Raw genomic sequence first — 26,853 nt, 5'->3', positions numbered from 1 at the left:
ACAATTCTTCCATACAACAAATATAGTTGACCAATTGCATATAGTATTAGAATAAAAGACCAAAACTTAAAAACTTAACTTTGACCACTAAACCATGAAAATGTGGTCAAGGTCAGATGACACCTGCCAGCTAGAAATGTACATCTTACAATCATTCCATAGACCAAATAAAGTAGACCTATTGTATACAGTATAAGAAAAACAGACCAAAACACAAAAAATTAACTATAACAACTGAACCATGAAAATGAGGTCAAGGTCAGATGACACCTGCCAGTTGGACATGTACACTTTACAGTCCTTCCATACACCAAATATACTAAACCTATTGCTTATAGTATCTGAGATATGGACTTGACCACCAAAACTTAACCTTGTTCACTGATCCATGAAATGAGGTCGAGGTCAAGAGAAAACTGTCCGACAGGTATGAGGACCCTTCAAGGTACGCACTTATCAAATATAGTTATCCTATTACTTATCATAAGAGAGAATTTAATATAACAAAAAATCTTAACTTTTTTTCAAGTAGTTACTGAACCAAGTGACTGACAGAAACTTCGTAACATGAGGCATCCATATACAAAGTATGAAGCATCCAGGTCTTTCACCTTCAAAAATATATAGCTTTAAAAAAGTTAGCTAACATGGCGCCACCATCCCTGCAAGATCACTATCCCTATGTACACCTCAACAAACAAAATTATAAATTCAGCAAATATTCAAGTTTTTATTACAGCAATTATATATAATATATCCATAGTCTAACAATAGAGAAACATCAACATATGGCATCCTTAACTTTATAACAATATTTGATTTATTATATCTAACAACAACCCTAGACCCAATTGATCTATTGGTATAAACCTGATCAAAATGATACTTTACTATTTTGAACCATTCATATCTAATTAATTGTTATTTCATATCTGATTAAGGGTTTGTCTTTGACATTAGTTAATTCCTTCTTGATCATGTTGATGAAATATACTAATTATCATAACTACCATTATATAGAATTAGTTCCATTCGACAATCTTTATTCATCAACACATTGCAGAATTACACAATCTACAATCTAATTTAAAACTTAAAAATGGAAAATTAAAACAAATTTTGATGTAATTTCCTTAAAAGTGTGTTTTTAAATCACAGTTCTATAAAATGCAATTAAAACATTATTTTAAAACTTTAGATTTGGATTTGACCAATTGTGTATAAAAACATATTTCCTATCGGCTTGTAGAGAATATACAAAGCATTAAGCATATAAAGAAATATCTGTAGGAAGCTCTGTAAATATAAGGCAATCTTTGGTTTCAATGGCTGTGTCAAAAGTTACTCAAAACTCCTCGTTAAATGGCATAACAGCTGTGTCAAAAGTTACTCAAAACTCCTCGTTAAATGGATAGTACTTGTGCTTTAATGCTCTGAAATTATAAATAAAATCCTAATTATATAGAAAATAAGGAAATATTTGTTTATCTAATTCAAAGTCAATTTGTCTTCACCTGTTGATAATTAATTTTTTTTAAATATACTGAAAGTGTGGTTCAATTTTACTTTTAACAAGAATGTGTCCCAAGTACACGGACTATCATTTTCTATGTTCAGTGGACCGTGAAATTGGGGTCAAAACTTTAATTTGGAATTAAAATTTGAAAGATCATATCATAGGGAACATGTGTACTAAGTTTGAAGTTGATTAGACTTCAACTTCATCAAAAACTACCTTGACCAAAAAATTTAACCTGATGCGAACAGACGCACAGACGGACGAACGGACGCACAGACGGATGCACGGACGAACGGAGGCACAGACCAGAAAACATAATGCCCCTCTACTATCGTAGGTGGGGCATAAAAATCACTGAAATTGCATGAACTGTCAAATTCATATGTGATATCATGGCATTAACCAATTCACATATTCTATTAATTTTTCTAGAAAAAAAGGACTGAGTATTATCAGACACACACACCCATTGGATATAATGTCATGATTCCAACCAGACATAGCTGTAGAACTAAACACTCAAATAGACACCCCACTTTAGCAAGGGTCATACACCCATAACAGTTAATACAGTTTTGATCCCATATTTACATTTTGATAAAAATTTCCATATAGACTATTTTTTACCTAATTAAATTAAAGTTGTAATAAAAAATATACCTTCATGTGCTACTTTTGAGTTAAATGAGGTCGAAATTTTGTGTATTTAATTCGGATTTGTGGCTGTATTTTCCCTTTCGAAAGAAAGACATAACTTTTTTGTTTTAAAAGATAAACACAAATTTTTTTTTGTTAAATAATTTGTAATTTCTGTATTTTTTAAGTATCCTAAAAGTTTATACAATTTTTATTCAGAAATAACTCATATTTTATCAAATGTTCATGAATGTAGAAAAAAACATCATTTTTGCTGTATATTTATCAAATTTAAAAAATTGCACTATTTACATTTTCATGAAAATTGGCACACATAATCTTCTCGCATTATCAAACCAAATGTCATTTTAAAAATGAGGGGTCCATGAAGCCGTTTTCCAGTAAAATAAGTTTGAATGATAAAAATCCGTCGAAAACTGAATCTTTTCCCGATAATAACAATTTAAGTTAGCAAAGTCATTAACTCTCCTGCAACTGTATCGTATGCCCTTAAAGCATTCAAAGAGATGACCATATTTCCATACCCCAGCCAACCCTTGTGATATGGAATTAGTTTACAATAGATATCTTATACAATTGAGATTGGAAATGGGGAATGTTTCTAAGAGACCACAACCCAACCAAAGAGCAAACAACAGCCAAAGTCCACCAATGGGTATTCATTACAGCAAGAATCTCCCGCACCGGGAGGTGTACTTTATACTTAAATGTCTTCTGTACTCAATCACTCAATCTGTAAAATTACCACACCCCCCTCCCCACCAGGAGGCATACTTTATACTCACATGTCTTCTGTAATATTACCACATCCCCCCTCCCCCACCAGGAAGCGTACTTCATACTTACATGTCTTCTGTACTCAATCTGTAATATTACCACATCCCCCTCCCCCACCAGGAGACGTACTTCATACTTGTTTTACACTAGTAATTTTGGGGCCCTTTATAGCTTGTTGTTCGGTGTGAGCCAAGGCTCCGTGTTGAAGGCTGTACTTTAACCTATAATGGTTTACTTTTTAAATTGTTATTTGTATGGAGAGTTGTCTCATTGGCACTCACACCACATCTTCCTATATCTAATTACATGTCTTCTGTAATATTACCACATCCCCCCTCCCCCACCAGGAGATGTACTTCATACTTACATGTCTTCTGTACTCAAATATTACCACATCCCCCCTCCCCCACCAGGAGGCGTACTTCATACTTACATGTCTTCTGTACTCAATCTGTAATATTACAACATCCCCCCTCCCCCACCAGAAAGCGTACTTCATACTTACATGTCTTCTGTACTCAATCACTCAATCTGTAATATTACCACATCCCCCTCCCCCACCAGATGGCGTACTTCATACTTACATGTCTTCTGTACTCAATCTGTGATCTTTATTCAGATTTGTTAGCTGTGTCATTTCGTCCTCAGATAATTCAAAATCAAATACCTATAAATAAACACCAGTTATCAGTCACCATGGTTATACAGTGCAACCTGCCTACATCAGATAATTGAAAATCAAATACCTATAAATAAACACCAGTTATCAGTCACCATGGTTATACAGTGCAACCTGCCTGTATCAGATAATTCAAAATCAAATACCTATAAATAAACAGCAGTTATCAGTCACCATGGTTATACAGTGCAACCTGCCTACATCAGATAATTCAAAATCAAATACCCATAAATAAACACCAGTATTCAGTCACCATGGTTATACAGTGCAACCTGCCTACGTCAGATAATTCAAAATCAAATACCCATAAATAAACACCAGTATTCAGTCACCATGGTTATACAGTGCAACCTGCCTACGTCAGATAATTCAAAATCAAATAACCATAAATAAACACCAGTTATCAGTCACCATGGTTACACAGTGCAACCTGCCTACGTCAGATAATTCAAAATCAAATACCTATAAATAAACACCAGTTATCATTCACCATGGTTATACAGTGCAACCTGCCTACATCAGATAATTGAAAATCAAATACCTATAAATAAACACCAGTTATCAGTCACCATGGTTATACAGTGCAACCTGCCTGTATCAGATAATTCAAAATCAAATACCTATAAATAAACAGCAGTTATCAGTCACCATGGTTATACAGTGCAACCTGCCTACATCAGATAATTCAAAATCAAATACCCATAAATAAACACCAGTAATCAGTCACCATGGTTATACAGTGCAACCTGCCGACATCAGATAATTCAAAATCAAATACCCATAAATAAACACCAGTTATCAGTAACCATGATTATACAGTGCAACCTGCCTAATCTGACACCTTATTATCCAACATCCTGCTTTAACCGACACATTTACATGGTCCAACAACATGTCTATCATTGCAGAAAAAACCTGAGTATTCAGACACCCTGCTTAATTTCTGGTCCCCTGGTGTGTCAGATAACACAGGGTACACTGTTTATACCGCCACATTTGGGTTAATAAGCATTTACTGCATCAATATCTACTAGTGATTTGTAAATTTAGAATTTACTGCATGCATTTATAATTGTGTTTTTTTTACAAAAGTGCACACGCTGAAATGTCTTGCCTTCTTTACCAATCATTTTATATTGTGTTGATACTCCTACACATAAACATATACTATCTATCTAGTATGAAAAACAAAGTTAACTTTTTAAAATGACACAAAAGCTTAAATTTTTATTTTTAATCTAAAAATGTAATAAAAATAATTGGATTACCTCCCATTGCCCAAATAAAAATAATTAACCAAATACCACTACTAGTTGGATGAAATACCAAACTGGCTTAAAATAGGGAAAAAAACTATAGGTATTTCAATCAATTTAAGTTTTTAAAATCTTTAAACTTTAACATGTTAAACTTAATATTACATTTTCAATTAGTGTCTTTTAAGGTTTGAACCTCCCCTAAAACATTAAAGACAAACCCCACCTTGTTTTTGTACAAACATGACAAAGTTATTCTGGTCTCTCCATGAATGATTGAACATATTCAAATTCTTTTTGTGTATAAAATTAATATTATACTACCATAACAAAAGATGGAAGTTTGGGGATCTATTATAATTTAAAAAAGGCATTTTAAGTAGCGTCTAACCAGACAAAATTGGCATTTTTGTCTATTTCTTTTTTCTGTGATAAGGCACATTATATTCCAGATTACTGGTTTATTCCGTTAAATAAATGATCTTTATCTGCAGACACAAATCAATTAAATACCTGAAAGTTTTCTGTAATCCTAACTTGAGTTACACTTTTTGGAATAACAGCAAGACCTCTTTGTAATAAAAATCTAAGGAGTATCTGAAATATAACAATTTATTTTAACCATGTTAACTTTTAATATATTTGCATACTGTATTGCAACTATAGTGATAATATCATTCAAAATAAAGGTCAATTACTTTAATAAATTAGGATATCTGAAAAGCAATTGTATATAAACATGATAGAAATGGAGAATGTGTCAAAGAGACAACAACCTGACAAAAGAGCAAGTCAGGAGCGTGTTGTCGTATGTTAATGTGGTTTTAAGATGTTTCTCTTTTTTCATATATGTATATACATGTATATGGATAAGACATGTTAGACTGTTGATTTTCCTCTTTAAATTGTTTTGCACTACCAGTAGTCAATTTGGGGTGCTTTATAGCTTGTTGTTCCATGTGAGCAAAGTCTCTGTGTTGAAGGCTGTACTTTGACTTATAAAGGACAAGGTATGATAAGGGCTATTTTTGGCCCCCTCTCCAAATAAGTTTATATTGATATCAATGATGGTCTTAGTGTAGACATTTGAAAAAATAATGATTTTATTGTGTTCCGGTGAAAGGAAGGTTGCCTAGCAACGGTTTTTATTAAGAATGAAAATTATCACCTTATAATTGCTTTATCAGTAAAAATTGAAATATTTGCAAATAATATTGTTTGTCCAAGAAGAACTTGAAGTCACAAATGAAAATACCCTTTGAATTTGTTTATTATATGTTTAAAACAACCTTGGCAACAGAAATGTTGCCTAGCAACGGTTAAAAAATTGGTGCTTGCCACTCTTAAGTATGAATTAAGCAGTTGTTTGAAGATTTTTCTTTCCATTTGGAGTTTCATTTCAATATTTTTTCATATACATCTTTTTTTATTCTTTACAAATTTCGTGTTGAGCATAGCAACACAAGTGTTGCTTAGCAACAGCAAAACATGTTTGAATTAAAGCCAACTACAAATCAATTAGTCATTATATTGAACAAATTAAATTGAATGCAATGCAGATTGTCTGTTTGTGAACATGTTTAGTTAGAAATGAACACTTAGTTCAATTGTAGGTCACTACACGCTGATCAACAACTAAGATACATAACAAGTGCATATCAACCATGCAATAATAGGTTCTTTATATTTTTTGAAGTATGAACTTGTCACATTGTGTGGAATAAAATGTCTAATCCAGGCAATTACGAATTAATATGATGTAGGGGTTGAAATGGGAATGTGTCCTCTGCATGGGTACAAAACCTATAGTGAATTAGAAACGACTTATCAAGGCAAAAGGGGGGTTTAAATCATTTTTGAAGTTATTAACGAGGCATTAATTGACCTAAGAAATTAATCCTATTGTGCAGTAAAAAAAATGGCATAGCCTGTAAGAATATATATATATATGGTTTAAGGGTTGGACAATCATTTAACCATGAAAGTTGAAGGTCAATTAATTGTACCTTGAGATCAACGGTAAATGTCATAATGATATTAGACTGTTATGATATCTGAGTCATGGCTATACACTGTATGCCAAATATCATAAGTCAATGTATAAAAACTAAATAAGTGTAGACCCGGACAAGTGTGTATGAGAATACAATTCCAAAAAAGAAGAAGAATAGTTATGTTTAACATAATGTATCCATTCATTTCATCTTGGAAGCCAGGGAAAATTGACAAAGCAGTGGCGGATGCAGGAATTTTCGAAAGGGGGGGTGCTAGCCCAGGGCAAAGGGGGGGTGCAAAACATATGTCCCGATTCAAATGCATTGATCGGCCAAAATAAAGGGGGGGTGCGGACCCCCGGAACCCCCCCTCTGGATCCGCCACTGCAAAGACAAGTGAAAACTGAGAACAGAATAAACTGATGTTTCTTTCACGATGAAATGGACTATGGTTTGAATGGTTTTACAGTAGTAATTTTGGGGGCCTTTATAGCTTGTTGTTCGGTGTGAGCCAAGGCCCCGTGTTAAAGGCCGTACATTGACCTATTATGGTTTACTTTTATAAATTGTTATTTGGATGGAGAGTTGTATCATTGGCACTCACACCACATCTTCCTATATCTATGGAACATTTTTGTTATCTGTAATTATGATGTGGATACTGGCAATGACGAAAAATGTTTTCACTTTCCTGTCAGTGTCAAATGATTTGTGAAATATCATGTAAAATGCATGTATGTGATTAAGTTGCATTTTGTATTGTTTCGTTTTGTTTTTGTGTTTTTGTAATTTGTTTATCAAAATGAACTACAGTTATAATTGGACATGCAAGTTACTAATAAAAGTATATAAGTTCGGGTTAGGGTGAAGGTTGTCGCCTGTTTAAACGTTTTCACATGCTGTGTTTGTTTGCAACAAGTAAGGAACCTGTTCGGTGGTTGTTGTGGTTCATACGTGTTCCTCGTTTCTAGTTTTTTTTTATATAAAGATTAAACCGTTGGTTTTCCTGTTTGAATTTCTACATTAGTCACTTGTGTGTCCTTGATAGCTTGCTGGTCGGTGTAAGCCAAAGCTCTGTGTTAAAGGTCGTACTTTGACCTATAATTGGTTACTTTTTACATGTTGTGTCCTGGAAGGAGAGTAGTATCATTGGCACTCATACCACATCTTCTTATTTCTATATATGTTGCAAAAGTTATTTCTTTTGGTTGGATGTGTATGTTTAAGCGTGGATTCATATAAGATGGATTCTTACAGTATGCACCCTTTTATTAATTCATTGTACAATTAAATAAATATAATAAATGAATTAAAACGTCTGATATCGTGGGTTCTGACACCGGCCTGGTCAAACCTAAGACTCAAAAATTGGTATTTGCTGATTTCCGTTAATCAATTGGCATTAAGGGGTAAGAACAAAGACTAGTTGGATCGGAGTGTCAAGTTAGGGTAATATGTCTTCCTGTGGACTGTAACCTTTTTAACTATAGCACAATAAAAATTAATGAAACAAACAACCCATGCAGCAACATGATGTCCAAAAGTTAGCACTTTGTGTAAACATGCATTATTATTAAAATAGTCAATTATATGAATTAACTGTTTACAAAACTTTATATTGTTGGCAAAAACTACGGATAATATATTCAGGAATAAATAACCTTTATTAGCTGTATATCGCAAAAAAAAAAAACCCGAAATATTGAGCCTTTTATGGTCTTTTGACATTTTTTTATTCGACCGTCACTGATGAGTCTTTTGTATGCGAAACACACGTCTTACAATCAAAATGTCTTTAATTATGATGCGTTTTATTCCTTTCATATTCAATACTTATTTTTATTCTTTTGAATATGTTTAAATTCATTCTACATGTAGTGCTGTTATTTAAGAAGACATATGATTGATTGAATGTTGTTTCCTGACCGTCCAGTGACAAATACTTTATGCATGCAAATTTTAATGAAAAGATATGTAGAGAATGATTTGCAAACAAGAAATACGAAGTAGCACCCGTTGTCGTCAAGATAGAACAACGGGAAGGCGGGTGACAATTACAAATAATAAGTCCAATAAATTCAACACCATGACCAAAACATAACTCAAGATACCTAATTTAGATCATAAAAGTGTTGGATAGTTTTGTTTAATCTTGATTATTGTTATACTTACACAATTAACTAATTAAAATTGTCACATGGTGTCTTCTTATGTCATATGAATTACAATGTATGTTATTATTCACAGTTCTGTAGTTTATTTCGCCATCGTCATCTGTATTTATATTAAATGATTGTCTAAAATGTTAACTTGGCATGCCATACTTGGTAGAAATGCGGACGTGAAAGAAAGCACTTTTCACGAAAGTGTCATCGGAGATTAAAACATTCCAGGGCGACGATTTTGTCAATTATGAAACAAAATACGTATATGCACTGTTTAAGTATGAACCAGTTATTATATTCATTAACAATTACGTTCCCAGAATTCCTCTGAAGTTTGTCACAGTTCCGTCTGATTTGGGTCAAATTTCGACGGTCTGCTAAAATGTCACTTTAAATTCAAGAATAATGAATTATACAGGAATATCCTGTTTTCCTGTCTAAAATATGTTTATTTTTCGTCCTGAAGAAACTAGCAATTATTATAGCGTACCATGAATACATTTCCGTCGGATCCAGTAAATACCGGAAATCATCTCCGGTCCGCAATTCGGTTAAAAATTTCGATGATTCAATGAAAACTACCGACGATTTTTGTCACTTTTTTGAATTTATAACTGTGAGCGTACTTACGACCCACTAAAATATTTGAACTGCATCAACATTTATGTTCAAGGAATGTCTGGTATAAATATGATCGTGGGTCGTAGGTACGCTCATAGTTTAAAATACAGAAAAAGGTTTAGAAACTGCCATTTTTCTGGCCTTTTCGCGAATCTTGAGGTCTTTACAGCAACAGAGCATGAATAATATTAGCGGAAGTTGAAAAATCTATTGATGTTTACAAAAATATAGGTTTTAAACTTTAAAAATAATGTATTATAATTAATGGCAGGTCACTTTTAATTTGAACAAAATTAGGGGGCCGTTCTCTGATGCTTATCGTACCTTGTCCTTTTATATACATTGCAACATAGAAAGAGAGTTATCTCATTGGCTTTTTTGATATTTGATGTTTGCTTATTTAGCTTTGATAAGTGTTTGGTATAACTCCTTTAGCTTTGATAAGTGTTTGGTATAACCCCTTTAGCTTTGATAAGTGTTTGGTATACCCCCTTTAGCTTTGATAAGTGTTTGGTATAACCCCTTTAGCTTTGATAAGTGTTTGGTATACCCCTTTTAGCTTTGATAAGTGTTTGGTATAACCCCTTTAGCTTTGATAAGTGTTTGGTATAACCCCTTTAGCTTTGATAAGTGTTTGGTATAACCCCTTTAGCTTTGATAAGTGTTTGGTATAACCCCTTTAGCTTTGATAAGTGTTTGGTATAACCCCTTTAGCTTTGATAAGTGTTTGGTATACCCCTTTTAGCTTTGATAAGTGTTTGGTATAACCCCTTTAGCTTTGATAAGTGTTTGGTATACCCCCTTTAGCTTTGATAAGTGTTTGGTATACCCCCTTTAGCTTTGATAAGTGTTTGGTATAACCCCTTTAGCTTTGATAAGTGTTTGGTATAACCCCTTTAGCTTTGATAAGTGTTTGGTTACTGTGGTATTACCCTTATTCTAATTTACATTATTCATAGATCAAACGTTCAGTGTATGTTCAATTATTTGCGTTAATAGGTCTTATGAGTGAGTCTCATTGGGGTCTAAGCGTGACGCGGGATTGCCGATTTTCTGTAAGTGTGACACGTGAAAATCAAAATATTGTGCCATGAAAACGGGAAATGAAGTCTAGCGGGACACGGGAAATCTGACAAAAAAGTAAGCGATATCTGGCATTTTTTATCAGTTGTAAGTGGCTTTGAACTAGCTGTCAGTAACTGCTAGTACTCTCAGATCTGTACTTAGTGTCTTTTTGTTGTTGGGATGTGCAAGTACCGTGCCATGTCTACTATGTGTAGTATTTGTATTTTTAGCCATCTGATGAGTTGAGCCTTTTTCAACTGATTTTTATAGTTTGTTCTTATGTTGTACTGTTACACCACTGTCCCAGGTAAGGGAATGGTTGGGATCCCGCTATCATGTTTAATCCCACAATATTTTGTATGTTTGTGTCTGTTCCAAGCCAGGAGCCTGTATTTCAGTGGTTGTCATTTGTTCATGTGTAACATATTTTTTTTTCGTTCATTTTTTGTACATAAATTAGGCTGTTAGGTTTCTTGGTTTTTTTTTTATAAAATTGTTTTAATTGTTATACATTGTCATTTTGGGGCCTTTCATAGCTGAATATGCGGTTTGGGATTTGCTAATTGTTGAAGGCGGTAAGATGACCTATAGCTGTTAATTTTTGTTTCATTTGGTCTATTGTGGTGAGTTGTCTCATTGGAAATCATACCACATCTTTTTTGTTATATTAAGTTATTTTATTTAAATAGATATTATATAGTGTGTTTTTCTAAGTGGTTGTCATTTGTTGATGTGGTTAATAAGTGTGCACATGTTTCTCTTGGTTTTTTTTATATATATATAGATTATTCTGTTGGTTTTCCTCTTTAACTGGTTTCACACTAGTAATTTTTTTGGGGCCCTTTATAGCTTGCTGTTTGGTGTGAGCCAAGGCTCCTATAATGGTTACTTTTACAAATTGTAACTTGGATGGAGAGTTGTCTCATTGGCACTCATACCACATCTTCATCTATCTATGTATATTACAATCTTATATCCTCCTTGTAAAAATCTTCAAAATAACTTAATAGTTATTGAAGATAACAGAGTAATCAAGTTTTAAGAAATAGCTATTTATAGTAACAGAGCTATATGATATATGTTCCTATATACACAAGTAGGTATATATAAAACAAGAGATCTCACCTGTGCTGGAGTTTTATTTTTCTGTGAAGCAAGCTGTTTAACAACTGGTTCTTCTAATGCTGGGGTATGGGGGGCACTAAAATAAAATAACATATTATTATAACAATGTTGGGGTATGGGGGGGCACTAAAATAAAATAACATATTATTATAACAATGTTGGGGTATGGGGGGGCACTAAAATAAAATAACATATTATTATAACAATGTTGGGGTATGGGGGGGCACTAAAATAAAATACCATATTATTATAACAATGTTGGGGTATGGGGGGGCACTAAAATAAAATAACATATTATTATAACAATGTTGGGGTATGGGGGGGCACTAAAATAAAATACCATATTATTATAACAATGTTGGGGTATGGGGGGGGGCACTAAAATAAAATACCATATTATTATAACAATGTTGGGGTATGGGGGGGCACTAAAATAAAATACCATATTATTATAACAATGTTGGGGTATGGGGGGGCACTAAAATAAAATAACATATTATTATAACAATGTTGGGGTATGGGGGGGCACTAAAATAAAATACCATATTATTATAACAATGTTGGGGTATGGGGGGGCACTAAAATAAAATAACATATTATTATAACAATGTTGGGGTATGGGGGGGCACTAAAATAAAATACTATATTATTATAACAATGTTGGACTCCTCTGTGGCTCAGGTGGGCTTTGCAGAGATTACCTGTTATACCAAGATGAGTTTCACAGTCAGCAGCTTTACCTTTTCCTTCAGGTGACATTGTAGTGGGCCAGTTAAATTTTGTTACCAGGTGAGCATAGCAGTGAATCTTTGTTTCCAGGTGATATTGCAATAGTAATGAACAAGTTTAGCCTTTTGTTTCCAGGTGAACTTGCAGTAACCAAATTAACCTTTTTGATTCCAGGTGAAATTGCAGTGACCAAATTCACCTTTTTGTTTCCAGGTGAAATTGCAGTGACCAAATTAACCTTTTTGTTTCCAGGTGAAATTGCAGTGACCAAATTAACCTTTTTGTTTCCAGGTGAAATTGCAGTGACCAAAGGAGTAAGTTCAGTAAGTGCCATAATTGGCCCTAATCATAAAGTTCATAGTTAAAAGACAATAAATGTTTTAAGTTGCCTTAAAGACATACATGTGAGAAAGTTACTGTTTTTGTCAGTTTAATTCTAACACATTGAAATTTGACAAAATCAGATGCATTTCAACCAAATTATGGAACAGGAAACATAGAGAGCAGTCGTCGACAAACTTTTAACAAGATATGTGAAATGTCTTCACAACCATTATTTCAAAAGATCTTTGTTGTCGATGTATGTTTCTGTTTCCTGTCCAATAATCAATGGAAATTTACCCATTTTTATTGATTTTTTGGTGAAAAATCATTATGAGTATAACTTGTGATGTCATAATTAAACGCAGAATAGTAAAATTTAGTCACTGTATTAGCTATAATTTATTGTGATATTGGTCAATAAATCCGAATTTGAAATTTACGCTAAAAAAGGGGGCCATTTTAGGACCTTACCTTACCTTCTCCTTTACCTTTTTGTTTCCAGGTGAAATTGCCATAAACAATTTTACCTTTTTGTTTCCAAGTGAGATTGCCATAAACAAGTTTACCTTAATGTTTCCAAGTGAGATTGCATCATAAATAAGTTTACCTTTTTATTTCCAAGTCAGATTGCCATAAACAAGTTTACCTTTTTATTTCCAAGTCAGATTGCCATAAACAAGTTTACCTTTTTATTTCCAAGTCAGATTGCCATAAACAAGTTTACCTTTTTATTTCCAAGTCAGATTGCCATAAACAAGTTTACCTTTTTATTTCAAAGTCAGATTGCCATAAACAAGTTTACCTTTTTATTTCAAAGTCAGATTGCCATAAACAAGTTTACCTTTTTATTTCCAAGTCAGATTGCCATAAACAAGTTTACCTTTTTATTTCCAAGTCAGATTGCCATAAACAAGTTTACCTTTTTATTTCAAAGTCAGATTGTCATAAACAAACTTAAATTTTTGTTACCAGGTGAGCTAGCTGGTGAACAAGTTTACCTAATGTTACTAGGTGACCCTAACTAGTGAGTAAGTTTCTCATATGATACCAGGTGAGCCTAACTAGTGAGTAAGTTTATCATATGATACCAGGTGAGCCTAACTAGTGAGTAAGTTTGTCATATGATACCAGGTGAGCCTAGCTAGTGAGTAATTTTATCATATGATACCAGGTGAGCATATGTAGTTACCATGTTTACCTTTTGTTTCCAGGTGAGCCCAGCGGTGAGTAAGCAGTGACTGTAATATTCTTGGATTTACAATATTCTATTAACTTATTTTGTGCAAGATGAAGATGGCACTCAACCTGCAAAGGTGAAGAGAATTTATAGTTTTACTATCTACAATAATATATGGTCTAGCGCGTCAAATACAGTGCAGGCAATTTGGTGTCACGATATCGTAGTAGCATTATGAGTTTGAATCATGGCCTGGGAAGAACAAAAATTTTGCAAAAGCGAATTTACAGATCCAACATTGTTGGGCTGATGTTTAGATGAGTTGTATATATGCAAAATGTACACAGCCATGTATCACCATCACTGATGGTTGTCCCATGGATAAATCTGTTGTAGAGTTGTCACTGGTTCAGACGTACTTATATATATTTATATATACATGTATATAAACAAGTCTAAATTGAAAACAACTTTCAAACCTATGATTGCATTGGATAAAAACCGCATTTATTATACATATGCATGTAACAAATTTCGTTGTAGAAGGGTCTAAATACAGCAGAAACAACATTTTCCAAAAGAACAAAAGGGTGAAAAAATATATTTTATCAAAACCCATTTGACTAACAGGTCGAACAACTGATGTTCTCAAACCCTGCTGATCATCATGATCATCATGTAGAACATTTAATCAATGTTTTCAATTTCTAAATTGTTTTGTTTCTTGGAGCACTCTGCACAAAATGCAGATATTTACTGTGTTTTTTTCTATGTTTAAAAGTACTTAAAGACTGATTGAATTGTATCACATTTTCTCATTATAAGGTCCTTTTATAGCTGACAATACAGTTTTGGCTTTACTCATTGTTGAAGGCCTTTATAGCTGACAATACAGTTTTGGCTTTACTCATTGTTGAAGGTCATACAGTGATCTTTAACTGCTAACATCCACATCATTTGCACTCTGATGAAGGGAGACTTGTCTCATTGGCATTCATACTTCTCCTTACTTATATTAAACCTACCTGATTATTACTAGGTTTAATTCTAGCCACTTCAAGCAACCTCTCTATTAAACCTACCTGATTATTACTAGGTTTAATTCTAGCCACTTCAAGTAACCTCTCTATTTGTTTACTGTTAAAATTAGAAAGGCCTATATCCTTCACTAAACCTTCGTCCACACAGTCTTCTAATGCCTTCCATGTTTCAACAAAATCTACATCAGAATACAGCACATTACCATCTTTCCCTCGGGGTATAAACTCACCACCTTCCTGTTAAACAAATGAAAAAAAACAAGACTAAATGGGGAATTCTTCCATGGAACATAGATGATGCCCTCAGCTTGCATACAGTATAAATTTATAAACAATGATAAAGGGACATAACTGTAGAACAGTAAAAGTGATGCTTCTTAAATTTGTACTTGATCTGAGTTATACTGAAATATGTATTCTGTATTAGGTTCATAACATTCATGACATTGTTTGATGCAAATTTTAAAGTTTGAGAATAGAGTGATGCCACCCAAATTCAAACTTGATCTGTGTTTTGTGATAATAAGTATTGTGTAACAAGTTTCATAACATTCAGTTGGGGTAAACTAAAGTAAGAAAATGGACAGATTTCAACTCATATTGACAGACAAGGGAAAAACTTAATGCCCTCTCCACTATATATATATATGACAGGGACTTTAAAAAAATCATTTTAATGTTTATATGAAGATAAGGCTATCCATCATGTCCATAGTGTCTGAAACAACAGTCTACCCAATCATGCCAATAGGCTTTATAATACAGGTACCCAATGGTCTGATACAGGCGATTTTACTGATTAACAAAATCCTTATGTAAATTTAAAGCTTTAGGTTGACTGAGAGGTGTCAATGCTGAAATCAAGATATGCTTATTTAAACTGTTAACTCATAGGCCAATGGACAAGATACAGGTCTAAATATGATAGTCCTAAATAATCCTGCCATACTAACCTGATAGCCCATAGGCCAATGGACAAGATACAGGTCTAAATAGGATAGTCCTAAATCATCCTGCTATACTAACCTGTTAGCCCATAGGCCAATGGACAAGATACAGGTCTAAATATGATAGTCCTAAATAATCCTGCCATACTAACCTGATAGCCCATAGGCCAATGGACAAGATACAGGTCTAAATAGGATAGTCCTAAATCATCATGCCTTACTAACCTGATAGCTCATAGGCCAATGGACAAGATACAGGTCTAAATAGGATAGTCCTAAATCATCATGCCATATTAACCTGATAGCTCATAGGCCAATGGACAAGATACAGGTCTAAATAGGATAGTCCTAAACCATCATGCCATACTAACCTGATAGCCCATAGGCCAATGGACAAGATACAGGTCTAAATAGGATAGTCCTCAACCATCATGCCATACTAACCTGATAGCCCATAGGCCAATGGACAAGATACAGGTCTAAATATGATAGTCCTAAATAATCCTGCCATACTAACCTGATAGCCCATAGGCCAATGTACAAGATACAGGTCTAAATAGGATAGTCCTAAATCATCATGCCTTACTAACCTGATAGCTCATAGGCCAATGGACAAGATACAGGTCTAAATAGGATAGTCCTAAATCATCATGCCATATTAACCTGATAGCTCATAGGCCAATGGACAAGATACAGGTCTAAATAGGATAGTCCTAAACCATCATGCCATACTAACCTGATAGCCCATAGGCCAATGGACAAGATACAGGTCTAAATAGGATAGTCCTCAACCATCATGCCATACTAACCTGATAGCCAATAGGCCAATGGACAAGATACAGGTCTAAATATGATAGTCCTAAATCATCCTGCCATACTAACCTGATAGCCCATAGTCCAATGGACAAGATACAGGTCTAAATAGGATAGTCCTAAACCATCATGCTATACTAACCTGATACCCCATAGGCCAATGGACAAGATACAGGTCTAAATATGTTAGTCCTAAATCATCAAGGCTTTTCTTTAAACTGGAACGGACTAAATCTGGTCTGTGACATGTATTCCATAACTGTAACAATGATCATTTACAATTAAACTGACTCAGTACTTAAATGTGAATATTTGCATTGGTATTATTTAGGTCTCAAGATAAGATATCAATTAAAAACCAGATGCTCCGCAGGGCGCAGCTTTATACGACCGCAGAGGTTGAACCCTGAACGGTTCGGGCAAGAATGGACACAACATTCAAGCTGGATTCAGCTCTAAATTTGGATTGTGATTAAATAGTTGACACAGCATAGGTTTCTGACACAGAATGAATGTGGTCTAATGAACTTAAATGTTTTGTTTTGTCTTTGAGCAATTCACTATGCTGTTGAATATTAATAAAAAAAAATTCACATCCCCCTTTCCCTTATTCCAAAACTGATCTCAATTCAAATTTCTAATGGCCCCTAACAATAACTACTCATTTAAATACATTGTAAAATATTAAAATGTAAAAAAGTGCTTGTTATCACTGAATGGTAAAGATTGTTTTAATTTATCAGTTGGTAGTAAAAGTGAATATATATACATTGTACATTGTATAAAACAATGATTTAAGTTGATTCAACTACTATTCTGGACAAAGAAAGATAACTCAAATTTTCAAAGAATATTGAAAATTTCTTGCTATTGCACAATATTGTGCAATTAGATATTTCTTGCCATTGCGCAATACTGTGCAATTGAAAATACTTGCCATTGCCCAATACTGTGCAATTGAAGATTTCTTGCTATTGCGCAATACTGTGCAATTGAAAATTTCTTGCTATTGCACAATACTGCATGTGCAATTGAAGATTTCTTGCTATTGCTGAATACTATGCAATTGAAAATTTCTTGCTATTGCACAATACTTAATATGATAATTTTGGATCCTGATTTGGACCAACTTGAAAACTAGGCCCATAATCAAAAATCTAAGTACATGTTTAGATTCCGCATATCACTGACGCCCAAGAAATCAATTTTTGTTAAAATCAAACTTAATTTAATTTTGGACCTTTTGGATTTTAATGTAGACCAATTTGAAAACGGGACCAAAAATTAAGAATCTACATACACAGTTAGATTTGGCATATCAAAGAACCCCAATTATTCAATTTTTGATGAAATCAAACAAAGTTTAATTTTGGACCCCGATTTTGGCCAACTTGAAAACTAGGCCCATAATCAAAAATCTAAGTACATTTTTAGATTCAGCATATCAAAGAACCCCAACGATTCAATTTTTGTTAAAATCAAACTAAGTTTAATATGGACCCTTTGGACCTTAATGCAGACCAATTTGAAAACGGGACCAAAAATTAAGAATCTACATAATTACACAGTTAGATTTGGCATATCAAAGAATCCCAATTATTCAATTTTTGATGAAATCAAACAAAGTTCAATTTTGGACCCCGATTTGGACCAAATTGAAAACTGGGCCCATAATCAAAAATCTAAGTACATTCTTAGATTCAGCATATCAAAGAACCCCAACGATTCAATTTTTGTTAAAATCAAACTAAGTTTAATTTTGGACCCTTTGGATCTTAATGTAGACCAATTTGAAAATGGGACCAAAAATTAAGAATCTACATACACAGTTAGATTTGGCATATCAAAAGAACCCCAATTATTCAATTTTTGATGGAATCAAACAAAGTTTAACTTTGGACCCTTTGGGCCCCTTATTCCTAAACTGTTGGGACCAAAACTCCCAAAATCAATCCCAACCTTCCTTTTATGGTCATAAACCTTGTGTTTAAATTTCATAGATTTCTATTAACTTCTACTAAAGTTATGGTGCAAAAACCAAGAAAAATGCTTATTTGGGCCCCTTTTTGGCCCCTAATTCCTAAACTATTCGGACCTTAACTCCCAAAATCAATCCCAACCTTTCTTTTGTGGTCATAAACCTTGTGTTTAAATTTCATTGATTTCTATTTACTTATACTTAAGTTATTGTGCAAAAACCAAGAATAATGCTTATTTGGGCCCTTTTTTTACCCCTAATTCCTAAACTGTTGGAACCAAAACTTCCAAAATCAATCCAAACCTTTCTTTTGTGGTCATAAACCTTATGTCAAAATTTCATAGATTTCTATTCACTTAAACTAAAGTTATAGTGCGAAAACCAAGAAAAGCTTATTTGGGCCCTTTTTGGCCCCTAATTCCTAAAATGTTGGGACCAAAACTCCCAAAACCAATCCCAACCTTCCTTTTGTGGTCATAAACCTTGTGTTAAAATTTCATAGATTTCTATTCAATTTTACTAAAGTTAGAGTGGGAAAACTAAAAGTATTCGGACGCCACAGACGACGACGCAAACGTGATAGCAATATATGAAGAAAATTTTTTCAATTTTTGCGGTCGTATAAAAGGTAAATGACTTTTATCATGTTTACAAATGGTTTATGAGCTATTTCATTTATCAAGTCTTATATTGTATATATAATGACAAGAAAAGATGTTGTCTGCTCTTTGGTCTTAGGCTTATGGAAAGTTCTGGATCTGCCACTGGTAAACAACAATGGGAGCCTTGTCTCACACCAAACAGCAAGGTTAGTATAAAGGGCCCCACAATGACTAGTGTAATACAATACATATAAAATCTCTAATGTGTGTCATTCTGATATACATGATATAATATTAAAGTTATAAAGTAAGAGTGTATTCAAAGCCTATTACAGCATACATGACATATATATGTAATTTATGTTTCCATGACTAAAATAGCATTCATTATACATCCAATAGATTTAGTCTAAAGACTTCATAACCTGTCTGAGAAAAACACATATGTCATGTATCACAGTATGTCATGGTATGTTATTTCAAAGACAAAGCAGATGCCACCCACCCCCTAAATAAATCATAAGCATTCTGTTATCATAGTTATAAAAACATGAAGAAGAAATTTAAAGAAAAAATCCTGATGGCAAACATTCTCTAAATATTTATAAACACTATCCCCCTACATAGACATAAAACAACTGTTTTACATGTAGCTTTCTAAATTGTAGGTGAAGTTAACAGGTCAAATCATGACTCATTATAAGCTGCTAATTTATGTATATATGTACCGAATCCCTAGATGGTATAGTATTAACATGTAGTATGTAGATGGACAAACCCTGACGTCAAACAGGGATCAAAATAATATACCTCCAAATCATGCAAATATACCCCCAACATTTCTATATGGGCCTTTGTTGTCAGGATATAAAAATCCTATCAGAAAGGATATATCTAGAATCAGACTAAATACTAAGATGTTGACTAGTAAGGACATTAATGTATAAACATTGATAAAAGTAGATGTAGGGTATACATCAACGATACAGCAACTGAACAACACAAGGGGAGATGTAGGGTATACATCAACGATACAGCAACTGAACAACACAAGGGGAGATGTAGGGTATACATCAACGATACAGCAACTGAACAACACAAGGGGAGATGTAGGGTATACATCAACGATACAGCAACTGAACAACACAAGGGGAGATGTAGGGTATACATCAACGATACAGCAACTGAACAACACAAGGGGAGATGTAGGGTATACATCAACGATACAGCAACTGAACAACACAAGGGGAGATGTAGGGTATACATCAACGATACAGCAACTGAACAACACAAGGGGAGATGTAGGGTATACATCAACGATACAGCAACTGAACAACACAAGGGGAGATGTAGGGTATACATCAACGATACAGCAACTGAACAACACAAGGGGAGATGTAGGGTATACATCAACGATACAGCAACTGAACAACACAAGGGGAGATGTAGGGTATACATCAACGATACAGCAACTGAACAACACAAGGGGAGATGTAGGGTATACATCAACGATACAGCAACTGAACAACACAACAAATCAAATAAAAATTATTGAAATAATAAAATCATCCACTAACATAATTATATATATAAGTCATTATTTAGGCATATGAAGAATGTACAGGGTTGAAATAATCAGCATAACTATAGTATATAATGCATAAAATTTTCCTGTACATTCAGTATCTGTTTTACAAAAGTATTTACAGAAAACCCAGAATAAACCATAACAAATTTACCTTACTGGTGACAAATATATCTTTCCTAGTGATAGTTGATTCTACGATAAGTTGTTTAAGTGCCTGGCCTACAGCTCGTTCGTTCCTATAGATGGCAGCACAGTCAAGATGTCGATAGCCTGCTTTAACAGCGATTCTTACAGCTTTTAATACATCGTCTTCTACCTGTATAATAAATATATACAAATTAAACCATAGAAAAACTTCTACCTCTTTCATAAAATGTATAACATTAAACAAAATAAAACCAGCGAAAACTTTCTATATATATAGTAAATTGATCCATGTAAATCAGGTCAAATAATAAAAAAACATATGACTTTTAAATCAACATGATCAATTTGTAGTAATTTAAATTAAACTAAAAACCAAAGATTGACTCTGAATTGATCTGTTGGCTTACCTAGACAACCTTGGACAGTAAAATTTGGTCAGTCACCATAGATAACCTTCATTCTAAATATAGAAACTGAAGGATTTAAATGCACAATATAAATATTACATACATGCTTAATATCATATTTCCTCAGTCAAAATCTAAGTAACAGATCAGCAAGTTGAACGATTGCAAATGCTTAAATTCATTACATGTCCCAACATAAGGGGGAGGGGCATATCTAGGGGGGGGGGGGGGGGGGGGGGTGTCACTTTATATACTATGTAATGAGAGGTAGGGATGAGCTGCTGGAATAGGATACTATTTCGTGCTTCATGACATATATATGAAAAGGGTGAGAAAATCAAATTAATCATATCAAAACGTTGATATTATCACTTGCTTGATTATATCATAAGTATCTGAAACTATAATCATGATAATCAGATGTCAGTATTTTTTTTTTTTTGGTGGGGTTAAACTACAGTCATGACAGTGGTAATCTCATCAGCTATTTGTGAAACAATTTTTCTCTATTAATATTCCATTCATCATGTTCATTTTGATTATGTTGATGTGTTCTGTCATTTGATTGCGGACTTTCAGTTTTGTATTTTCCTCGTAGTTCAGTATTTTTGTGATTTTTCTTTTTATTCCAATGAGGCATTTATACTGAACATGCTGAAAGCTAGTTTTATAATCATGATAATAGATCGTATAATTATGCTGTAAATTTGACAATTTTGATATTTGTACCTAACATGCCTAATCAACATTCAAAGCTGTGTATACATAATCAAAAGAAATTCCTAAGTGTCAGCACCCTTTAAGCATGTTAAGAGGGAACAGCCACAGGCACTTGTCTCAAAATTTTGTTTCCCTATAATAAGGTATATAGGGGGAAAAAAATTTGAGACAAGTGCCTGTGGGAACAGCAATGTTACTTTTAATCAGTTTTTCATTTAAAATATAAAACTAACTGGGGTGTTAATACATTTATCTGACCAAACATATTTCATTGTCTTAGTTCATGTAGTTGAAATTGAAATTTCTTCATATTGAAAGATATATAAACATGATAAAAGGGGAAAGTATTTAAAATGTGACGAATTTATTGCAAGGTGTGATTATTGTGATCACTTTACTTTTAAACATAAACATGATGATGAGCAGGACCCCAACAAGTGAAACTGCGAGCTACTGCTCACTGATGATATCCCCGCCGCAAGTGGATAATATTAATAGTGTAAAAATATGCAAGTGTTCAGTAAACAGGAAGTTGTCAAGTGATGAATCTGAAAACGCATCACACGGTATAGCTGACTTATATAAATCCTGAAACCAAATTTCAGAAATCCTTGTATTGTAGTTCCTGAGAAAAATGTGACGAAAATTTTCAACTTGGCTATCATGTGTAAAATCATACAAGTGTTCGGTAAACAGGAAGTTGTCGAGTGATGAATCTGAAAACGCATCACACAGTATACAGCTGACTTATATAAATCCTGAAACCAAATTTCAGAAATTCTTGTATTGTAGTTGCTGAGAAAAATGTGACGAAAATTTTCAACTTGGCTATCATGTGTAAAATCATACAAGTGTTCGGTAAACAGGAAGTTGTCAAGTGATGAATCTGAAAACGCATCACACGGTATGGCTAACATATATAAATGTTAATACCAAATTACAGAAAGGGTGGATGTGTAGTTCCTGAGAAAAATGTGACGAAAAATTTTCAACTTGGCTATCATCATGATCATGTGTAAAATCATACAAGTGTTCAGTAAACAGGAAGTTGTCAAGTGATGAATCTGAAAACGCATCACACGGTATGGCTAACATATATAAATGTTGATACCAAATTACAGAAAGGGTGGATGTGTAGTTCCTGAGAAAAATGTGACGAAAGTTTCATGGGACAGACTGACTGACGGACGGACTGATGGACAGACTGACGGACTGACGGACGGACTGACGGACGGAAAGAAAGAGGTAAAACAGTATACCCCCCCTTTTTTAAAGCGGGGGTATAATAAAGTTTCCTATGCTAATGTATCATGTGTATATCCATTGGTCTGCTTTTTGTTAATTGATATGAAAAGGGTAGGGTACTTGATGTCTCATCTACTCACTCCTAACAAAAAAGATTGAAGTGAAAAAGATTATGGTAAAAATAAAACTTGAAGTTTCATGTATTTGTAAATCTTATTACACACATATATATATATATATATGTAAATCTGTCATTGTCTGTGTGCATCTCTTGATCAAACATTTTCTGGACTATGGGGCCTAATCTGCAACAATATGAAAATTAATGTAAGCACTATCATGACTATGGACATTTTTATAAAGTTTTAGGGGCCCAATCCAATTTTCAGTGAAGGATATAACTCTATATGGTAATTAGAGAAAAATAACATATATTTTTTATTGTGGACTAAAAAATCAAATAACTGTGATATATGTCTGTTATAAAATTGAGAATGGAAATGGGGAATGTTTCAAAGAGACAACAACCAGACTATAGAGCAGATAATTGCCGAAGGCCACCAATGGGTCTGCAATGCAACAAGAAACTCCCACACCCGGAGGTGTCCTTTAGCTGGCCCCTAAACAGTATATACTTCAAAAGGCCAATATACATCATTTGACTTGTAGCTTAGCAGTCAGAGCTCAGACATAAACAAGTCGATTTTTGTTTTTGACTTTAATAAGTCAAAACATGTATTTATTATAAAAATGTAGTTTAAATTTTAGACTTATCTAAGTCAAAAAATGACAGACTTGTTTAGGTCTATTTATGTTGGTGAAAAAACTTAATGTTACTTTATGGCCAAACTACACCACCTATGACAGCAAAAACCTGTATGAGAGTTCACAAGGACTTGAGCTATCTATATTTAATTATCTATTTTAACATCCTTACTAAACACAGATGTGTTACCTCATTAAGTGTGATTCCAGGTGGTAGCATTGTAAGGTTAATTAACATTATCTCCGATTTTTTAGACTCTCATTCATATTTTTCTTTTGAAGACAAAGCATTGGCTTTCAATGTTGTCATTATTTGATTTAGATGCATGACCTCCTTCTAAGTATGCGTGGGTCTTGAAGTTAACCAATTTTGATCACTCACCGACTTGTAGGAGTCGATATTTGCAACTTTTTGATTCTGGTCAATTATTTCTTGTTTAACAATATTGGACTTACTCAAGTCATATTTTGTCTTATATTAAAGGGAGACAAATCCTAAAACTTACAAATTTAGACCTCTATGAGTCAAAAGCAGATTCAGACTTATTTATGTCTGAGCTCTGACTGCTTAGTTGCATATTATGTTTTATATAAGATTAATTCATATAATATACCTACATGATCTAAATTATTAAGGAACCTATTTTTTTATTTTAGTTTTTTCTTGATTTACAATCTATCATGTCTTTCCTGAGAAAAAACAATTTTAGCTAAAATATTGAAATATCATGACTGTGATGATTTATGGTTTCTTCTCAGCCATTTAATTACCAATTATAATGATTATCATGATTATAATGATCATCATGATTATAATGATTATCATGATTATCGTGATTATAATAATTATACACAAGATTCAATGGATCCAGGTTTTCTCCCTCTCCTTTAAAAATACATTTTGTAGATTATTCAGAGGTAAGAATTATGACTGAAATCTTGCACAATAAATAAAAGAAACCTATACTACATTTACTATCTGACAGCCATATTTTGAATCAACAGTCATGACAGTACATGCAGTTATTATGGTTCTTCAGCATGTTCAGATAAATAGTGTGTACAGCTACATGTATTCTTGTATTATATAAGTCCATGAGTGTTGAGTATTTAAACATAACAAGAGTGCACACACTGAAATGTCTCGCCTTCTTTACTAATCATTGATATTATGTTGAAAGTCCTAAGTATAAAGCTTTATTACAACTGTTACATAAACTTCACATTAGCCAAGATAGCTAAACAAAGACCAATGAACCATGAAAATGAGGTCAAGGTCAGATGAACCATGCCAGGCAGACATGTACAGCTAACAAAGCTTCCATACAACAAATATAGTTAACCTATTACTTATAGTTTAAGAAAAATAGACCAAAACACAAAAACTTAACACTGTGCAATGAACCGTGCAATTGAGGTCATGGTCAAATAAACCTGCGGGACTGACATATAGATCATAATATATTTCCATACACCAAATATAGCTGACCTTTGGCATATAATATTAGATAAAAAGACCAAAACTTAAAAACTTAACTTTGACCCCTGAACCATGAAAATGAGGTCAAGGTCAGATGACATCTGCCCGCTAGACATGCACACCTTACAATCATTCCATACAACAAATATAGTAGACCTATTGCATAAAGTATGAGAAAAACAGACCAAAGCACAAAAACTTAACTATAACCACTGAACCATGAAAATGAGGTCAAGGTCAGATGACACCTGCCAGTTGGACATGTACACCTTCCAGTCCTTCCATACACCAAATATACTAGCCCTATTGCTTATAGTATCTGAGATATGGACTTGACCACCAAAACTTAACCTTGTTCACTGATCCATGAAATGAGGTCGAGGTCAAGTGAAAACTGTCTGACGGGCATGAGGACCTTGCAAGGTACGCACATACCAAATATAGTTATCCTATTACTTATAATAAGAGAGAATTCAACATTACAAAAATTCTGAACTTTTTTTTCAAGTGGTCACTGAATCATGAAAATGAGGTCAAGGACATTGGACATGTGACTGACGGAAACTTTGTAACATGAGGCATCTATATACAAAGTATGAAGCATCCAGGTCTTTCACCTTCTAAAATATAAACCTTTTAAGAAGTTAGCTAACGCCGCCGCCGTAGCTGACGCCGCCGCCGTAGCTGCCGCCGTAGCCGCCGCCGGATCACTATCCCTATGTCGAGCTTTCTGCAACAAAACTTGCAGGCTCGACAAAAACTGGATCCAAGACCAAAGTACTATTTAAGGTTATAAACAGTCAGGGGTGCTACTTAAACAAGTGATTTCATTATCACCTATTTCAGTGATTTGATATATTCAGTTATCACCTATTTAAGTGATTTTGGTGTTTCCTTTGATCATGTTGATCTTCAAATGCTAATTTCATTGATTTTCCATATTTTCACAAACTTTTCTATAATTTTCCTACATAGATCAATTATCCCTTTTTCTATGGATATTAACTTCATCAGTGTACTTGGGCAGTAAGTT

General features: G+C 33.7%; 1 protein-coding gene across 4 annotated transcripts in view; it reads right to left on the bottom strand.

Annotated features, from left to right (window-relative positions):
• Positions 1–716: 716 nt before the first annotated feature.
• The window catches only part of LOC139482491 (aldo-keto reductase 1B-like), a 28,256-nt gene continuing 2,119 nt past the window's right edge, over positions 717–26,853 (bottom strand). Inside the window, exons 2-11 of one of the 4 annotated variants that reach the window (XM_071266400.1) lie at positions 21,208–21,372; positions 17,031–17,147; positions 15,211–15,365; positions 15,114–15,153; positions 14,110–14,216; positions 11,859–11,934; positions 5,402–5,485; positions 3,538–3,620; positions 1,372–1,433; positions 717–1,326 (exon numbers count right to left, since the gene is read on the bottom strand). In XM_071266400.1, coding sequence (XP_071122501.1) covers positions 1,391–1,433; positions 3,538–3,620; positions 5,402–5,485; positions 11,859–11,934; positions 14,110–14,216; positions 15,114–15,153; positions 15,211–15,365; positions 17,031–17,147; positions 21,208–21,372 — 870 coding nt within the window. In that variant the 3' untranslated portion in view covers positions 717–1,326; positions 1,372–1,390. The other 3 variants (XM_071266398.1, XM_071266399.1, XM_071266401.1) reach the window with 3 other exon arrangements.

The sequence above is a fragment of the Mytilus edulis genome, chromosome 7 (assembly GCF_963676685.1).
Source record: "Mytilus edulis chromosome 7, xbMytEdul2.2, whole genome shotgun sequence".
In the NCBI taxonomy this organism is placed as follows: Eukaryota; Metazoa; Mollusca; class Bivalvia; order Mytilida; family Mytilidae; genus Mytilus; species Mytilus edulis.
The sequence above is the reverse complement of the archived record's forward strand: the minus strand, read 5'-3'. Positions and strand labels throughout refer to the sequence as shown.